We start from the raw sequence: 19,991 nt of genomic DNA on the forward strand, positions 1-19,991 counted from the left end.
TATGCCATTGTAAATTGGGAGTGACTCCACTGATGCCAGTGAAGTTATTCCTGATTTAGCAAGGTGCTGAGCAATGGCCCCTTTCCCACAAAGCATGTAAGCCTATCCTTAACTGTGCTTTTCTGGATCAGGGCCAGAATGCTTAGTGCCTTGCAGAATTGATGCCTTACTGCAGCGTAATTGAGATTTGAATTTGGCTCTAATATGCTGGTGAGGAAAAGCTCAAACTCCCTTCTGGCCTCTCCATCCCACAAATTTCACTTGATGATGAGAGTGGAAACCGGTGTCTCATGACAGGCTTTACCCAGATGTTCTTTATTTGGAGTTTTCTCCTTACTTGTCAATCTTGGTTTAGCAAATATGCATTTTAATTTTTTTTTTTCCTGTCTTTCAGTAACAAAAGTCATCTGTGCCCAGCAATGTTCAGGCCGATGCAGAGGAAGGGTGCCCAGTGACTGTTGTCATAACCAGTGTGCTGCTGGGTGTACAGGACCTCGTGAGAGTGACTGCCTGGTAATACTACAGCAACATGGTTAAAGTTCAGCAGCAGCAGCCAAGCTTTGGGCTGAATGCACTGTAACTTTTTTTTTATCTTAGGAGCCTTGAAAGTGACGCTGAGCACCAGCTGTCTTATTAAAATATGTATGGGACAGATTCTCCATCCATGTAAATCAGTATAGCCAGTCTATACCAGCTGGTGATCTGGCCCATGTATTTCTTATACTTAGCAACAGCTTAGAATTTTAAAACAAAGAATTTTAAAATGAAACTTACTTTTCATCATTTTTAATACCCTTTGTGCGTTTCATTTAGTTTAGACCATGAGAATAGATTATGCAATTTCCTTTTTCTGTCTTTCATTTACTAGAACAACTGTGCTAGGGTTCACAGGACTCAAGGGGATGGAATCCAGAAAAACCTGTTTACATTAGTTGTTTGGTTGGTTTTTTTTTAAACTGTTGCAGTGTTTCCGTTGATCTGTTTTGTGAACCTGTCCCCCTTTTAAAACAAGGGATTCCATTGAGTTTGGGCTTAACTCTAAATTAAGTGGAATTCAAGCAACTTCTATGGAAACGGTCCAGTTTATCTTTGTTTCTTCGGATATATTTGTGTGTCCATTAAAGATGTAAACAAATCACATTAATTATGTTCTTATTGATTCATGGAAGGAAACATTAGTTCTCTCTCCTCAGAAATCCTAGGGAAGAACCAAGGGAGGAAGAAAGATTGTCAACTTGAATGTAGAGTTAGCCTTGTAGAAATGACTTGCACTTCATAAATGCCCATTAAATTGCTCATCGCCTGTAGCCAAGCCTAATGGCATTACTTTAATATTTAACTGTCCAGGTCAGTAATTGACTGCAGGGACTTATTTCATTAATGTTATTAAAAAGTTGCCAATAAAGAAAACAGCCATTTATCTTGATCTGGTTTCTGATTTCTTAGCTTTGTTCTTACTATCCAATACATGCAGGCAGAGCCCTGTTTCTAGGTGGAACTCATGGGCACGCCATACAAGTAGAAGGGTCTACCTCTCAGGGGTCTGGTCCAGTGTTGGAGCCTGGGTTCATAAGGACTTGGTAATGTAGAAGTTATTTGCATGAGTCCGTTAAGATTAAGAACCCTCATACGCTATTTTTGTAAATGTCAGATACAATTGCCCTTCGCCCTTGCACTCTCTCACCTCAATGGCACAAGAGCCCAATACTGGAAAGTGCTCCGTGCCTCAGTTAGTGCTAAGAACCTGGTAGATCTGGCAGTAGCAGCCTTATAAAACAGGAATTATACGTTTATTGTATCTTCCCTTTTGCTATAAAAATAGACTGTAGTTTACTTTGTCACATTCTTCAATGGCAGGCATGCCGCAAGTTTCGGGATGAAGCAACGTGCAAGGATACTTGTCCACCATTAGTGCTGTACAACCCGACCACCTATCAGATGGATGTCAATCCAGATGGAAAATATAGCTTTGGAGCCACTTGCGTGAAAGAATGTCCACGTAAGCTCACTTAAGCTTGCAATCTGGTCAGACCAGGGAAGATAGAGGGTGAAGGACGTGGTGGGCAGAGGTTGATATCGGTTCTCTCCCACCCAATTCAGGCCCCCTCAACTTAGTAGCCCCCTTTTAGACCAAGGAATTTCCTCACTCTCCTTAGCTGCTTTTGCTATGGAAACCAGCAGCAGAACATCAGAAATGAGATGTAGCTGATACAAAAATTTTAAGCCATTTGTATTTTATCAGTTATTTTTATTGGTTTTTCAGGGCTGTTTTTGTTTAAATTTTGAAGATTTTAGCTTAGTCTTTACTGGTGAATGCCAAAAAGAAACACTTTATAAAATCCATCAAACTCTCTCATAAGACCTGATCACGTTCCCACTGAAGTCAGTGGCAAAACTCCCAATAACTTCAATGGCACGGGGGCAAGCCCATAAATAAAGTGGGGCTGATTCTTAGTGGGGTTTACAGAAATCTGTTTTTAACACCTAGGGTATCACATCACAAAGCATACGAGTTCTTCTTAGCTCCTGTATTCATTGCCATGTGTGTTGTGTTTTGTTTTTTCTCTCTATTCTCTGTCCATGGTCTTTTAAAAACATTTATTTAAAGGTAGAGAAGGACCCAAGTCACAGAATTAGGGCCTGTATCTAAAGGTCACCATAGCCTATTATAAAGATGGTGTTATATTATAAAGACTGAGGATGGGGTTGGGAATCAGGAGGTGTTGAGCTCTATTCCTGATTATGCTACTGATTCGCTAGTTGGCTTTAAGAAAGGCCAACTTACTGTCTCAAATAATAATATGATGATGATAATAATAGTCATCCACCCCACCCCTCCGGGATAATTTGTTAATGTCTGTAATTTGGTTGGTTAGTGCTTTGAACGTAGCAACTTCTAAGTACGCTAATGTGTGTTTTAATTCACCCCTTCTCTATTACAAAATGCTGAAATACCTTTTAACTTTTGATCAGTTAAATGCCTGTTTACAGCATAAATACAAATCCCAAAGCATCTCTCCTTTGTTTCATTGCCCATATTGCATTTCCCTTCCTGTCTTTGCAGATAACTACGTGGTGACAGACCATGGCTCCTGTGTTCGCTCGTGTAATGTCGATACCTATGAAGTGGAAGAAAACGGTGTTCGGAAATGTAAAAAATGTGACGGGGTGTGTAGCAAAGGTACGGAAAGTGCGGCAAGATATTAATATTTTTAGTGTGAGGAGAATTTACTTGACGACAAAGCATCCAACCAAATGGGACCCTGATCCTAATTAGAGCCTCAGGGTGCTACTGCAATATAAATATCTAATAATATGGAGGCCTAAGCAAGTAGTTTAGCAGCTTCAACCTGCTCCTCAGCTCCTGGTCCCCTTTGCTCCCGCAGAGGCAGCCGTAAGAGCCCCCGGGGTGGGGAGACCCGGCTCTGTCGCTATCAGACCCTTCCGGGAACAGGGACCGCAGGGTCGTCCTCCCAGCACACAGTCCCTAATACCCCTCTCCCTACATCCTGAGCTACACCCTCCCTGCACCCCGAGCTACCCATCTGCCTGCACACAGCCCCAACTACCCCTCTCCCTGCACCCTGAGCTACCCCCTGTCCGCACACAGCCCCTAGCCACCCCCTCCTGCACCCACAGCCACCCCCTGTGTGTACACAGCCCCAGCTATCCCCCTCCCTGCACCCTAAGCTGTTTTCAAACTTTTTGAGCTAAGCCCTAACTTTGAGTTATAAATTTGGTTGCATCTCCCTTCCCCAAACCAGACAGGCTAGGTGGCCAACTGAGGTGAGTCGGGGTGGAGGTTGTGATACCTCCCTGGACCCTGCCATGCAGAGCTGGCTTGAGCCCCGCTGACCCCTGCTCCCCCGAAATAGAAGTCAAACTATGCCTATGCCCAAGGCCCCTTCCCTGAGGCCCCCCACCCCCGCTGGGCCCTGGAGTTTTTAGAGCATGTTGAGAGGTGCCTCAGAGACAAAAAGGTGGAGAACCCCGTCCTAAGGCAACGCTTTGTTGGCGAGCTGCTACTGGTAAAATTCTGACCATGCCTTCATATTTAAATAAATCTCACTGTAATAAAATCAAGAAAAATTTGAGGTCTGAGACAGCAGTGTCACGAAGCAATCCTACCAAGCTCATACTTGTATGGGTCTCATCCTAGGAGTGACGTCATGTACAGCGTCCAACTTGGCTGGTAATAGCCGGAAGGCCACCATCTTTTGTTTACGGTCCAGCACGCTCAGTCGTATAGTGCCTTCGCTCTTGTTTTTCTTAAGTGTTAGTGGGTTCGTTCTTCTTTTGATCTGTACATACGTACAATTGTGTATTTTAGTGCGCACGCCGCTTTCTGCTTCATGCGCTATCCATGTTTCACATGATTGAGTTTGCGGTGATTGTCTTGTGGACCTGGGTTGAGTGGATCTTGAGGAGGATAAATTTGTGTTGGCTTCCCTCCGTCAGTTTCAGGAACCTTCACAGTAAATATCAGCGTGCAGACAAAAGGATAAATAGAGGGTTTTGAGAGGAAGGAAGATATACATATATATCAAAATATTCTGAGTACTTGGTGAGCAAGTTATTTCAAACTATATGCATATGATTTATAGGCTATTAAAGCCTATAATATTCATTATATTTGTTTGAATATAGACTAGCTTTTCTCACTTTCTCAATGCCTGTCTAGAGATTACCAGTCTTTTTTCTGGTAAATTCTTTTTCTCTTTCTCACATATAGCAGTGTGGCCGAGGTGTTTACTCAAGATTAATTAATGGTCTTGGGAGAGACAGAGGATAGAGAAGCTAACACAAAGAGAGATGTCTGCCTAGTAAATGCTTCAAGAAAAGCTATCTGCCCTAAGCAGTCTGTGCATAGGAAGTGACAAACTCCGTAGCTTATCATTTGAGAACATCATCAATGAGTTTGCTCTCCAAAAATCACGAAAGAAAATGTTTTAAATTTCAGTGTTAAAATTAATGTGATGTGCAAACAGACATACTGCAGGTTATACTGCTTCGATTAAGTAAGCTGGTCTGTGTAAGTGTAACTGCTTTTATGTTGCTGTAGATATAAAGTTTTCATATCTACTAATTAAGAAATCATAGACAAAATATATTAATTTGAAACTATTTTGTAATGCAAACGGGCATAATGCAAGATGTGATTCAGTTAGATTATTCTATTTTTACAGCTTCGCCTTTGTATATATGCAAATATAAAGCTTTCATGTTTATATATTCAATGTCCTTTCTGTGAAAATAATAATAAAAAAAAATTATTATATGGGGCCTCTTACACTTGACATAGCTTAGGGCCTCCAGAATGTCAGAATCCGGCCCTGGGAGTAACACAAAAACAGGTGTGTTTGGAGAAGTGTGCATGCACCTTTATGGGCTTACACTAGATCCTGGACTGAACAAACTTGCAGGGCCGGATTCTGACGTTCTGGAAGCCCTAAGCTATGTCAAGTGTAAGAGGCCCCATACAATAATTTTTTATTATTATTATTTTCACAGAAAGGACATTGAATATATAAACAAAGATGAGACCTATCTTGGGAGCAGATTATCCCACATCTGCCTATTGCAAAGTTCTTGTACCTTCTTCTGAAGCATCTGGCACTTGCCCCCGTCAGAGAGAGGATGGTAGACTAGATGGACTGTGGGTCTGATCCAGTATGGCAGTGTCTATTGCCTAAACCTCTTGCACTTGAGTAGAACTTGGAGCCCTACTCATATCCTAGTGTTGCAAGGAGCATGTCCAGCAACTGCAACATCATATTTATCATTATAAATGTCTGTTCACCACCACCACCATCACTCCTTAGTTCAGACTGCTTTGTGGTTTGTGCAGCGTTTATTAGGATGACGTCCAGATCTTCTATGTGCTTTTAAGGCAATATTAGTAATTCACATCACAGCCTTGACTTTCCCTCTGCTGAAGATATGCATGTGTGCTTGCATCTCTTCTCACCTTGACTATTAAGAGTCCAAGCTCTATAGCCTCCACAAATCCTAGTTGTTGAGGCCCATCATGTACAGAATGTCACTGCCTACCCTCTCCTACCAAGCAGCACATCTACATTCTCCCCATCTTTACACAACCCTATTGGTTCCCCATCCAGTTCCCGCTCCTCTTAGTACACTTGCTACTGTCTATCTCGTAGATCTTATGTGTCTCTCTCCTCCCAGCTCATCTTCTCTGTCTCTTCCCCAATCCTGCCACTTGGTGCAAAAGGCTTTTACATCTGCAGCCAGTGCCGTGTATCTCTCCCCTTCATTCACTCTGTGGACCTGATTCTCCTCTCTCACCAGTGTAAATGAGGAGAAACTCCATTAAAACCACAGGAAATATCCTGATGGGAAAGTAGTATAAGTGAGATGAGAATCTGGCCCTCTGACCCGTTTTAAAAAAACTCACCTGAAAACAAACAATCACCCTTTCTTATAACTGTTAATTTCTCTCTCCTCTGGTTTTGGCCTTAATACTGATTTATTTATTTATTTTATTTTTTGAATTATTAAACCTACAAGACCAGAGCAGTGTAAAGGGGCCTTGTTGTGTAAGTTCCATAATGCCTGTGTACTCCTGTTTTCTCAAATTATTACCAGGTCTTGCCAGCTTTCACACCTTGGGTATTTCTGTAATTAATTTTATAGCTACAGATCTAGAGATAAAACTGCTACAATAGACTCTATCCAGAATGTTACATTGATATTTATTTTCTTAAATGCATTAATTCCTAAAATACCTAAGAAACCTGCAGCTTTTGTGCTTTCATTTTAACAGTCTGCAATGGGATTGGAATAGGTGAACTGAAAGGGATTCTCTCCATAAATGCTACAAACATTGACTCTTTCAAAAATTGTACCAAGATCAACGGGGATGTCAGCATTCTGCCAGTAGCATTTCTAGGGTAAGTCATCAGCTGATTCGTATGTGGTTGAGGAAAAGGGGTCACAGTTGGTCTTTTACCAGAAGCAGCCATTAAAGTTAATGTGTTCTTTTTCAAATTGCATGATCTGTTTTGATTTTTAGTGATCTCTTCACCAAAACACAACCACTGGACCCAAAGAAACTGGATATCTTCAAAACCGTAAAAGAAATATCAGGTAGCGATATGTTTGGCTTAAAATTTTGTCTGATCTTGTAGTCCCAGAAAACACAAACAAAGATGGGAAAAGGAATAAAAACAGTTTTTGTTAAGAAAGACACAACAAACTAAATCATCTGAGTTAGTGCCACTATAAATCCAGAGTAACACCTTTCACCTGCAGTCAGTGGAGTCACTCTGGATTTACACCCATGTAACTCAGATCAGAATCTGGTGTAAGGTGTATGGTTTTACCAACCCATTCCTTCTGCTGAATTGTCAGACATATTAAAGAGCAAAACCAGAACACTTTCAGATACCCAAGAAGTATGATGAAGCAGATGCACAGGAAATGGCGCTCACTGCTAACCCACCCTGAAATAATGGCTGTATTTCTATTGGTGGAAAACTTTTCAAAGGTTCTTTGGGAAATTGTACTCCATTGCTTCCATCGCACCAATGAGAGTCACGAATCTGAATGCCTTTTCCTTGGATCCATGCATGCACTGAGTCGCCTGGGCCTGATTTTGATCTCACACCAACAAAAACAGAGTACTTCTGGTGAAGTCAAAGGACTTCACACCATTGTAAAAGCAGTGTAAAATCTGAATTAGACCCATGGTCTCCCCTTTTTTCTCTCATTTTAAACATGTCCAGTTACTTTAAGTGTAATTGTCACTACATTTAGAAAACTTTTATATAATACTGTTCCCCAAATTCTTTCCCCATTGAATGTCCAAGCAGGAAAATCGATGTCTTTAGCAGTTAAACTCTGCTGTGCTTTTCCCCACTCATTTTTTTTCCCATTTCCTAAATGCTTCCACTACTAGAAAGCTCCAGTGATGTCCTCATGTTTCAGTGAAATCCAGGGACACTTACTGCAGCATTTCCTGATGAGAGACCACAGGAGTTTCTGCTCTTAAGTGCTGCAGGATGTACAGCTCAATAACACACTAGACTTGTACAATGTTAAGCCCTCTTGGTGACCTGAAAGTAAACTGTTTACAAAGCAGCATTAAAAATATCTGCAGACTCCCTAAAATGTAATTCTTTCATTTTGCAAGTCCCATAAAGATGTGAAGAAGATAAAAGTGCCTTCCCCAGCTCAACAGGAATTCACAATAAAAATCCTATTTTCAAGCTGCTGAGGTTTTGGGGGTTTTGTTTTTTTTCCTGTTTCAGGATTTTTGTTGATTCAAGCCTGGCCTGAAAATGCCACAGATCTCTATGCTTTTGAAAATCTGGAGATTATACGAGGCAGAACAAAGCAACAGTAAGTAACCCATGTGCCAGAATGAGGGTGAGATAAACTGTGTTTACAGCCAGGTTTCTCTAAATAATAAAAGGTTTTGCAAAACTTGGGCCAAATTCTCTGATGGTATAAATTTGTGTAGTCCTATTGAAGTCAATGGAACTGCACCATTTTATATCCGTTTTATACCAGTTTGGTCCTATGTGTCCAAGTGACTGTCAAGACATTGTCCCTATTTATATCTGAAAGGAAAGATGGATTTGGGATTAGAGTGCCGGAATGGACCCTGGGAGATATGGCTTCAATTATTGGTTCTGAGGCAGTCTTCCTCTGTGATCTTGCTCAAGTCACAAAATCTCTCTGGCTAAGATTTTTAAAGATATCTGGGTGTTGCTCTGCTCAACATTGCAACACCTACCTGACTTAGGAGCCTAAGTCACTTTTTGAAAACTAGATTTAGGCTCCTAAGTCAGTAAGGCCTGTAACACTGAGCAGAGCAATGCCTAAATACTCCAAAAATCTGGGCCTTTGGGCTTCAGTTCCATAGCTGTAAAATGGTGATAATATGGGCTTGTCTATACGCTGGGGCAATACACTCTACAGGACTGTGATGTCAAAAGCTCACTAATGAACTGCACATTAATTGGTCTGGGTAGACCCTGCTGATACAGGCTAAAGGTTTCCTAGTACGCTTTAACATAGTACTATCTGAAACAGTAGTGCGCATCAGCAGGGTCTATATGGACCAATTAATGCTCAACACGTTAGTGGGCTTTAGAAATCACAGCCCCAGAGAGCACATTGCCCCACCATGTAGACAATCCCAATATTTCATTGCTTCCACTCCTTGTCCATCTTTTATGTAGATTGTTAGCTCTTTGGTACAGCGATTTTTCTCTTATTCAATGCATGTACAGTGCCTAACACAATAGGGCCCTGATCTCAATTGGTACCTTTAGGCACAACTGTGATATAACTAATGAATTACAGCAGTGCCCAAAAGTCCTAATATGAATCAAAGCCCCATTGTACTTGGTGCTAAACTAACATGCTGAGTAGTATGGCAGACTCAAGTGAAAAATAATAACTTTAGCTTTACCTCCATATCGTATTAGTGCATACACGATGCAGTGTGTCAGAGGACTTAACTTTCAGTCCCTACAGAAAATCAGATGTGAATATAGTACCTTTACAATAGATATGTCATAAAAACATCTGTAATGTCACACAAATTAAGTTTGGTGGACCAAGCAGTATATTTCCTTGTAAAACATTCAGTGTACAGTAACCCAGATGGGTCTTTGAAATTCAAAAAGAAAATGTACTCAGTAATCCGTTTCCATCTGTTCTTTTTGCCCCACACCATTTTAGTGGTCAGTATTCTCTTGCCATTGTTAACCTAAAGATACACTCTCTGGGATTGCGCTCCCTCAAGGAAATAAGTGATGGTGATGTCGCCATTATGAAAAACCAGAACCTCTGCTATGCTGAGACAATGAACTGGAATAAACTCTTTGTGACAGAAACTCAGAAAACAAAAATCGTATCCAACAGAAATAAAGATGAATGCAGTAAGTTAATACCGTCCGTTTGTCCCTCTTGGAATGCCATTGCGGGGTGCAGAAAAAGAGATTGTGACCAGTAATTTAAGCAAACCTTTCTTCCTCCTTGTATATTACCACAAACAAAAATCTTTATTAAGCTGCAATTGATGATGTTCAACCCTCCTTTTCTATCAACACAATTACTAAAATTCCAGGCATCAGTTAAACTGATAGTCACATCCCCCTCAACCTCAATTCACATGTCTTGCCAACCAAACACAACAATAACCAAGCACTCCTCTGCTCCATAGCCTGCTCCCATCAATGCCAACATATAACCAAGTACAACTCCCAGTCCCTCACAATCCTCCTCAAACACTCAGTCTTAACTCCACCCTCAGATTGAGATAAGTGACCTGCGTGTAGTGGCAAAGCTCATAATGAATCATCATAAAATCCCAGGGTTGGAAAGGACCTCAGGAGGTCATCTAGTCCAACCCCCTGCTCAAAGCAGGGCCAATCCCCAATTTTTGCCCCAGATCCCAAATGGCCCCCTCAAGGATTGAACTCACAACCGTGGGTTTAGCAGACCAATGCTCAAACCACTGAGCTATCCCTCCCCCAGTAATGTGGTGTTTCTCAAGGAGAAAGTGGGAGGTAAGAGTTGAGGTGGTGCATTTGAATGTGATTCTGAGGAAGTGGATGTCTTCATTGTGTTTGGTTATATAGTGAAACTGAAAGAGAGTTTGTTGTGGAAGGCAGGGGGGAAATTCTGGCTCCACTGAAGTGAATGAGAGCTTTGCCACTGACTCTAATGGGACCAGGATTTCACCTGAGGTGATTGAGAATGCATATGGGTATGATGCTGTGAATATAGTAAGGCATGTGTGTTGCAGCTGATGTGAATGTCTGCTTCAATGGTGACCTCCTGGAGTGTTAGTTGCAATTTCTGTCCACTTGCATGGCAGAGGCAAGGAAGGTCAGACCCAACATTTAACTTGTTGCCTGTCAAAGGCTGTGGATGATGCTGTACTAACGTCAACCTGGGGGGAGGGAGGGGGTTTACCCTTGAGACTATAGACTAAATTGCTTCCTTAGGCTGCCCCAACTCAGCACCCTCAAAGCCTCACTGAGATTCATGAGCCCAAAATTTTGAAGCATTAGCCATGCAGAACCTAGTTTTGGTCCAAACTACCCTTCCCACTCACACATAGGCAGAGGCTCAATTTATACATGCCAAATGGGGAGCAATATAAAAAGATAAAACTCTGGAGTCAGGTGTTCTCCTCTGAACACATTCACTTGCACTGTAGGGGTGTGTGTGTGTGTGTGTGTTTGCATTTGCATGATGTTGTGCTCTAGCAGCTGGCCTACACAGAGGATAAAGGATTAACAATGACTGACAGCTAGGCAAGATCTGCTTTGCTATGGCGCAGCTAGTAGAGGCTTCCGGTTTTGGAGCTGAAGGACAAGGGTGAAAGTTCCAACTCCATTCAGACGTTTGACCCATTCAGTCAGGGCCCAATTTGAGCTTCCCATTGATTTCCGTGGACGTTGTATCAGGCCCTTATTGTGTCTGTCTGCAGCATATTGATTTGTTTTATGTTAATGTCCATTTTAGGAGTAGATTTCTTTACAACAGAATAATCTGTATCTGATTAATAAATCGCTACAGAGGAGCATGTGTTTTTATATGGCAAAACTAAAAGTCCCATTTAATTTCAAGCTTTGGAAACTAGAGAAAAGCATGTATGTTTCTCCTCCTGCTCTGTAATGCTGTCAGGATCCTTCAGATCTACTCTGGGTTAATTTGGAAAAACTGGCTCTCAAAAATGAGTCATTTGTGGTGCTCTAATTACTCTCTCTGAAATTCCTGGCTATTGTTTGTCTTTGTCTCTGTTTCTCTCAGCCGCTGAGGAACACGTTTGTGACCCCTTGTGCTCAGAAGTAGGCTGCTGGGGTCCAGGGCCATTCCATTGCTTTTCCTGTCATCATTTCAGTCGCCAAAGGGAATGTGTGAAAAAATGCAATGTTATGCAAGGGTAAGAAGGGTTGTTTTTTTTTGGGGGGGGGGGGGGGCTGGAGCTGGGGGAGGATTAGCATAGGAAGAAAAATATTAACATTACTAGGGGAAAATAAAAACCAGGAATTCTAATAGTAACAAAAATTGATACTTTTGCAAAAATGTTGGTTTGTGTGGTACCTAAATACAGAAAAGGGGGAAGAAATACCCTTCTCTGTCTAAGAATACTTAGCAGTCTGTTCCTCCAACATCAGTTGGGGGGTGTACATGGATAACTCCCCTAAGACCTACTGGGAGAAGACTGAAATTTCAAAGGGGCTTAAGGGAACTAAGCACCCAACTACCATTGAAAATCAAGCGGCCTACCTCCCTTGGGCTCTTTTGAAAATCTCAGCCTTTAAGCATATTAGGTGAAATCTTCACCCTATTGTAACCAACGGGATTTTGATACTGACTTCACTGGGACCAGGATTTCACCCATTGATTAGCCTAATTTACTTCAATGGGGCAACTCAATGGGGTTAAATTTATGCACATGCTGCAGTTATTTTGCTGGATTGTGGCCTAAACATTTTAAGGTCAAACTCTGCCCTCAGATTCCCAGGCTCCCATCTAAATTATTGGGAGCCTGGTCCAATTCAATAGTTTGTCCTTACAATTTTTACTCCCTTTTATTGCTGAGCTGCAGTGAAGGCATGATGAACCTAAATACACTGGCCACAGCACACCAGGACCAATAATTTCAGGCAAAATAATCCCATCAGGTTGGCTTATGTTTAGCAACATTTATAAGATTCCCTGGGTCTTGAAAAGGAGCATTCTCAGAGTTGTTTAAACCTGTAATATATATGTTAAACAGCTAACATGAGTTACGTTGATCCCAAAACTGAAGGATTTTGAATACACTGTGTTTACAGAGCACAAAATGTTTACTTATCCATAGAACTACCAATGGACATATTTTTCCTATTTCCTTTTTACTAATTCTTTAAAGTCTGTTTAACTTTTAAAAAATAATTAATATTATGACACGAATTTTACGGAATGCTGGAGTCCATAATGTTTATATTTGTCTAGCAATTTCCAATTCAGCAGCTGTTGTCTTTTCAAGAGAATTCCCTCCAGCAGATATTATGGCCTACAGGGCAGATCTGGGCATTTTGTGTCAAATGATGGGTAGATTTGGTTTAATTAATAACACAATTACTTGAAGTGGAACAGCTTTATTGCTATCAAAACCATCTGTTCTCAGCGTTCATATTTTAATGATTCATTGTGTGTTATAGGGAGGGCAAGAATCTAATTATCAGCTAATTTGTTTAATTTCCCAAGTTGTTGTTTAGTGGCTCAGAATCACTAGAAATATTTTTGCTGATCAGTAGTGATAGAAAAATGTTTTGGAGATTTTTGAGAATATTCATCTTCATTAAAATAGAAAGACTAATTTGTAGTTTACAATCTGGATTGCCCTGTGTGGCACTGTCAGCCAAATTTTCCTCACTCTTACCTTTTTCCTGTTTTATGTTCAGCAAGTTATATTGATGTGCTAGGACTAGTCAAGAATTTCTTCCTACATCTCCTCCCATCTCATTATACTCATCCTAATATAGGCAAACTGGAAAAGTAGTGGAAGGTCTGAAATGTAAATTTGAAGTTGACATCTTGTCAAGTATTCTTTCTATTCCTTTTTTTATTTTTCAGGGAGCCAAGAGAATTTGAAAGAAAATCTGAATGCCTTCAGTGTCACCCAGAATGCCTGGTGCAAAATTCAACTGCGTACAATGCAACCTGCAGAGGACCTGTAAGAGCAGATTTGACCTAACAAACTTGTACATGTAGAGACCCTGTAACATGGTGAACATATCAAAATATTTAGATATTGAACAACCAAATCATCATAAATTATGACACTTCCCAAAATGGAGGCTAATTTTTGCTGATCTGAGGCAACTATAGCTAATAGTGAATTAATTCAGTAACTTTTTGCCTCTGAACACGAAAATCAGATTTTAATCAACAGCAGATGTTTGTTGGAAAATATTAAGAAAGCAGTTTTTATTTAAAACCAAACTCTATAGCCCAAAACAATTAAAAGTAATGCATCTCTGTTAATGTAAGTGCAAAGTATTAGATGTTTGTAAAAACGATAGTCAACTTTTCCAAAGTTACTGGAACTTTCTGAGTTTATATAAAGGCCCCTTTTATAAAAGTTAAAATACCTTGGTCTTTCCCAATATCCAATGGCAAAATCCTCCTCAGTTTTATCCTTCTCAGATTTTTAAAATACTCTGTTATTTTATGAAATCTATAGCTTGGCCCGAATGGAAAATAGACTCCCATCTTTCTTTTTACACGTTGTACCAAATTCAGCCTTGAGGGTAAGAGTCAATGGAGAGTTGTACTTCTTTACATTCAGGGTTCAATTTAGTCCCTTAGTTTTACTTTGCAGGATATTTCAGTTCCAGTGAAGCCATTAGCTCAATAATATCTTTTTTTAGTGAAGGGGTGGGCGGGAATTTTCTATTCCCTGACAAAGTGTCAAGGATCCAGTTGGCTTCCTACCCTGCACCTTACAGCCCCACTCTTGGAAACCCCCTGAACCCTCTGTTGCAGCCACTATCCTGACACAGGATGACTGTCCATCCTTCATCTGGCAGAAAGTCACTGTTCAATAATGCAGGGCACTTGCTTCATTCCGTTATGGCTTAGAACTGTAGCTCTCAACCGGGTGCCCTCAGCTCCCGGGTTCACGAGCAGGTTTCAGGCGGTCTGCCAAGCAAGGCCAGTATTAAACTTGCTGGAACTGATGGCAGAAATCCGAAGCTGTGGCATGGGGCCATTGGCTAGCTGGCTACCCCCTAACGCCAGCCCTGGTTTTTATATTCAGAAAACCAGTTGTTGTGGCACAGCTGGGCCATGGAGTTTTTGTAGCCTGTTGGGGGAACCTCAGAAAGAAAAAGGTTCCGAACCCCTGACTTAGAACCTTGGGCCAGATGCACAGCTGCTGGGTAGGGGCCATCATCCTGTTGCTTGTTCATACAGCAGGTCGTACAGTAGAGCCCCGGTCCATGAGTGGGGCTGCTAGACACTACAAATAATACATAAATACATCCACGTTGCTCCACTGCAGTCGGTGCTAGGGATCTAGTCTACTACTTTCTGGAGCATACCTGGGGCTCCTGTCTAGCAATGAACTAGGCCATCAAGGAAGCTTCTCTTTTAAAGTTAGAATAGTCTCTTCGTGTTTGTGATTAATTGCTTACTGGCATCATAAAACTAAAAAGTTATATTCTGCTGACATACAACAGCCTTTCTTCTGATTGTCATGAACGCAACACTTGCAGCTTTTCTTTCTGAAAAGGCAATTTTACCTGGGACTACTTGTTACTCTGTTTAGAGAGTACCCAGATCATTTTGGATCCTGCCACAATCTCAGTAAAAACAACAACATTTCAGAAAATTCATGTAAACTTTAGCTAAAAGCACTTCAGATAGGAAATTTGATGGGCTTTTCTATTTTAACCCAGTTTCCCTTTCTGCTTCAGAGTGGAAGAAAGAAATGTTTTCTTAGCCTTGGTCTACACTACAGGGGTAGATCGAATTTAGCCACGTTTGGTCAATTTAAAAATGACTGCGTCCATACAACCAACCCCGTTCTGTCGACCGAAAGGGCTCTTAACAGTGACTTCTGTACTCCTCCCCATCGAGGGGAGTAGCACTAAAATCGACTTTGCTGGGTCAAATTTGGGGTAGTGCGGACGCAAATTGACAGTATTGGCCTCCGGGAGCTATCCCAGAGTGCTCCATTGTGACCGCTCTGGACAGCACTTTGAACGCCGATGCACTAGCCAGGTACACAGGAAAAGCCCTGGGAACTTTTGAATTTCATTTCCTGTTTGGTCAGCGTAGTGAACTCCGCAGCACAGGTGACCATGCAGTCCCCCCCGAATCGTAGAGCGTAGAATGTTTCTACGCTCCCCCTATCATCTCCATCCCTGAGGTTATTGCAGATTAGAAGGTAAAAAAACCACACTTGCAATGACATGTTTTCTGAGCTCATGCAGTCCTCCCGCACTGATAGGGCACAGCTTAATGCATGGAGGCATTCAGTGGCAGAGGCCAGGAAAGAATTAAGTGAGCGTGAAGAGCGGAGGCAGGACGTGATGCTGAGGCTAATGGGGAAGCAAAAAGACATGATGAAGCGTCTGTTGGAGCTGCAGGAAAGCCAACAAGAGCACAGACCCCCACTGCATCCACTGTATAACCGCCTACCTTCCTCCCCATGTTCCATAGCCTCCTCACCCAGATGCCCAAGAAAGCAAGGGGAGGCTCCGAGCACCCAGCCATTCCACTCCAGAGGATGGCCCCAGCAACAGAAGGCTGGCATTCAAACAGTTTGATTTTTAGTGTGGCTACAATAAGCAATGTGGCCTTGTCCTTCCCTCCTCCCCCACAACACCTGGGCTACCTTGTCCGTTATCACATTTTTTTTTAAATTTATAAAGAAAGAATGCATGGTTTCAAAACAATAGTTACTTTATTTCGAAGCGGGGAGGGTAGTTTGCTTACAGGGAATTAAAATCAATAAAGGAGGCAGGTATGCCTCAAGGAGGAACACACACAACGGTCACACCATAGCCTGGCCCGTCATGAAACTGGTTTTCAAAGCCTCTCTGATGCGCAGCGCGCCTTGCTGTGCTCTTCTAATCGCTCTGGTGTCTGGCTGCTCAAAATCGGACGCCAGGCGATTTGCCTCAATCTCCCACCCCACCATAAACGTCTCCCCCCTACTCTCACAGATATTATGGAGCACACAGCAAGCAGCAATAACAATGGGAATGTTGGTTGCACGGAGGTCTGACCAACAGCGCCAGTGCGCTTTTAAACCTCCAAAGGCACATTCTACCACCATTCTGCACTTGCTCAGCCTATAGTTGAACTGCTCCTTACTACTGTCCAGGCTTCATGAGCCATGGGAGCCAGGGGTAGGCTGGGGTAGGTGCGACTGCGTGGTGCTGCCGGCTGGGAGAGCAGCCTGAGGCAGAAGCCTCCAGCTCGCAGGAGAGCAGAGTTGCAGCAGAAGTAGTGGAGCCATACACCATGCCCTGGAGGTTGTAGGAGCCGGGCAGGAAAGACATTCCCAGAACCCCTGGCCAAGCTACATGTCCGACGAGGATGGCTACCAGTCCTACTGCACTGCCTGCTACAGAGTTGCAGGAGAGCAGAGTTTCAGCGGAAGCGGTGGAGCCGTACACCATGTACGAGGACGGCTAGCAGTCCTACTGCACCATCTGCTGTGAAGGCACCCAGGAGCTGCTGCAGGTGCTTCCGTGTCGAGTGCTTGGAGGTCCTGGTAGGGCAAGGTACCTCAGCCAAGGCAAAAGAGCAAGAGTCCTGGAGCTGTTACATGTGTCAACCACAGAAGTGCTATGGGGTGTTACAGCGCCAACCGGACTTGAATGTAAGGCCGCAAGACTTCTTCACCAGTGACAAAGGACAGGAATATGATGCACCTAAAATCTAAAAAGGCCCACACATTTCCCAGAGTCACTACCCTTGATAACGGAACGTCAATGATTGCATTGGCTACCTGGATCACAGCAGTACCCACAGTAGACTTGCCCACAACAGCAGTGGTAATGGTGAGCTGAGCGGGCTCCATGCTAGCCATGGCATCTGCATGGGTAACCCAGGAAAAAAGGCGCGAAATGATTGTCTGCCGTTGCTTTCACAGAGGGAGGGGCGACTGACGACATGTACCCAAAACCACTCGCAACAATATTTTTGCCCCATCAGGCATTGGGAGCTTAACCCAGAATTCCAATGGGTGGCAGAGACTGTGGGAACTGTGGGATAGCTACCCACAGTGCACCGCTCCATAAGTCAATGCTAGCCATGGTAGTGAGGACGTACTCCGCCGACTTAATGCGCTTAGTGTGGACATACGCAATCGACTGTATAAAATCCAATTCTAAAAATCGACTTCTATAAAATCGACCTAATTTCATAGTGTAGACATACCCTTAGATCAGTGGTTCTCAAAGCCAGTCCACCGCTTGTTCAGGGAAAGCCCTTGGCGGGCCGGACTGGTTTGTTTACCTTCCGCGTCCGCAGGTCCGGCCGATCGGGGCTCCCATTGGCCGCGTTTCGCCGCTCCAGGCCAATGGGGGCTGCAGGAAGCGGCGCGGGCCAAGGGACATGCTGGCTGCCCTTCCCGTAGCCCCCATTGGCCTGGAGCGGCGAACCGCAGCCAGTAGGAGCCACGATAGGCCGAACCTGCGGACGCGGCAGGTAAACAAACCGGTCCAGCCCGCCAGGGGCTTTCCCTGAACAAGCGGCGGACTGGCTTTAAGAACCACTGCTTTAGATTATACAAAGAATGAAAAAGCTTTATGACCTAGATCCTCATCTGGTATAAATTGGTAGAGCTCCACTGATTTCAGTAGAGCAATGGTGGTTTACATTAAATGAGAATCAGGCCTTTGATTTTAAACTTATTTGCTATCAAAGCATCTTTATTCACAGTATTAAACCAAAAATGTAAGTTTTTATTAGGACATAAAATAGGAAAATTACAGAATAATAGGAATCATACATCAGCATTGATACCCAGAGAGAGAGTTATTTAATTGAACATCAGGTGCTGTATCTCACACAGCATATTATACAAGAGGATTAAAACTTTGCAAGCATTTTATGTAGTACAATAATAAGATAAACTAGGATAAAACATTGAATCATGTTTAGAATTTCAAATGATCAAACATGCATTTATTTATCTTCGGAGAGTCTCTTCTTGCATATGCCAACATATGACTTGGGCAAATCTATTACAGACAATTTCTTGCTCTTTATCCAGGGTCCGGACAACTGCATAAAGTGTGCCCATTATATAGATGGCCCTCACTGTGTTAAATCCTGCCCTGCTGGAGTTTTGGGTGAAAATGATACCTTAGTCTGGAAATACGCAGATGAAAACTCAGTGTGTCAGCTCTGTCATCCGAATTGTACCCGTGGGTAGGTAAAATACTTGCTTACACAGAAGTGGAAGGAGTAAAGTATATCTTCCTTGTGATTTTTCTCACTGTAAAGTCATCCATTTGAAAAAAAATAGAAAACTAAAGAGGTTATGAATTTGCAGGTAATGTAAGCAAAGTGCTGCTGAGTTTGAAATAGGTAAAGTTCTGTAGTGCTTCTAGTCAGCAGAAAAGGCAAAAAAGTGGAGAAAATGGTTTTAGCAGACTTAAAACAAGATTATTTTTAAAATTAGACTTTCTGGAATTTTACAAGTTTCCTATGTTATGATTCACTTTTTTCACCACCAGTTGAATGCTTTGTCAGCTGTATTTGTCTGGAGCAATAGTGACATCTGGTGGACCGTGAGATCATTTATAAACATGTGTTTCTCACAAGAGTAGTAAGTATGTCCCATGCCTTTAAGATGAATGTAATAGTATGAGTGGCTGCTCATGTATCTCATTGTGACTTTGATTTTTTTGGAGCAAAACACCAACAGATTGTCTCAAGCATACACTGCATTGTAATGCTTCCCAGAGGTTTCCTCTCTTTTCATATGCTAAGAACATCAGAGCTGCTATCTATACTGAGTCAGAGTGTGGTCCATCAGGCCCAGTATCCTGTCTCCATCAGTGGCCCATACCTGAGCTTCAGGGAGAGTGTACAGAACAGGGCAGTTCTACCTGGGTTGGAATTTAGGGCCTGTTTGCCCCATCAGTACAACTATGTGACGGGGCCTGGCTGCAAACACAGTTCCATTTTGTGGTACAGTCATGGACTGTCCAAGGCTTTAGCATAGTTCAGAGACACAGTTAAGTTCTCAACTCTAATGGGGTCCCCGCATACATTTGCATTTGTGTGCCTACATTAGAGGCACAGAAAGGGGACAGGGTTTGAAAATTGATTTTTGTCCTGCATTGGTTTCAAAGAATGCTCTCTCATTGGTGGTTTTTCCCCAAGGGGTTTCTCCTCAATAGTAGTGGAAATCTTACCTCAAATGCTTATCTTAATTAGCTAAGAGAAGATTTATACACTGCACTTCACAGGCTCAGATTGCCATTTGGCCC

The 19,991-nt window shown here is 42.5% G+C and overlaps 1 protein-coding gene across 4 annotated transcripts in view; it reads left to right on the forward strand.

Moving 5' to 3' along the window:
- The window catches only part of EGFR (epidermal growth factor receptor), a 244,290-nt gene that overhangs the window by 177,376 nt on the left and 46,923 nt on the right, over window positions 1-19,991 (forward strand). For all 4 annotated transcript variants that reach the window (XM_075125595.1, XM_048839091.2, XM_048839092.2 and 1 more), the window contains 10 exons: window positions 395-513; window positions 1,858-1,999; window positions 3,065-3,181; window positions 6,785-6,911; window positions 7,034-7,107; window positions 8,271-8,361; window positions 9,712-9,911; window positions 11,794-11,926; window positions 13,609-13,708; window positions 18,767-18,924. In XM_075125595.1, the coding sequence (XP_074981696.1) occupies window positions 395-513; window positions 1,858-1,999; window positions 3,065-3,181; window positions 6,785-6,911; window positions 7,034-7,107; window positions 8,271-8,361; window positions 9,712-9,911; window positions 11,794-11,926; window positions 13,609-13,708; window positions 18,767-18,924 (1,261 nt within the window). The remainder of the gene's footprint in view (window positions 1-394; window positions 514-1,857; window positions 2,000-3,064; window positions 3,182-6,784; window positions 6,912-7,033; window positions 7,108-8,270; window positions 8,362-9,711; window positions 9,912-11,793; window positions 11,927-13,608; window positions 13,709-18,766; window positions 18,925-19,991) is intronic.

The sequence above is a fragment of the Caretta caretta genome, chromosome 2 (assembly GCF_965140235.1).
Source record: "Caretta caretta isolate rCarCar2 chromosome 2, rCarCar1.hap1, whole genome shotgun sequence".
Lineage (NCBI taxonomy): Eukaryota > Metazoa > Chordata > Testudines > Cheloniidae > Caretta > Caretta caretta.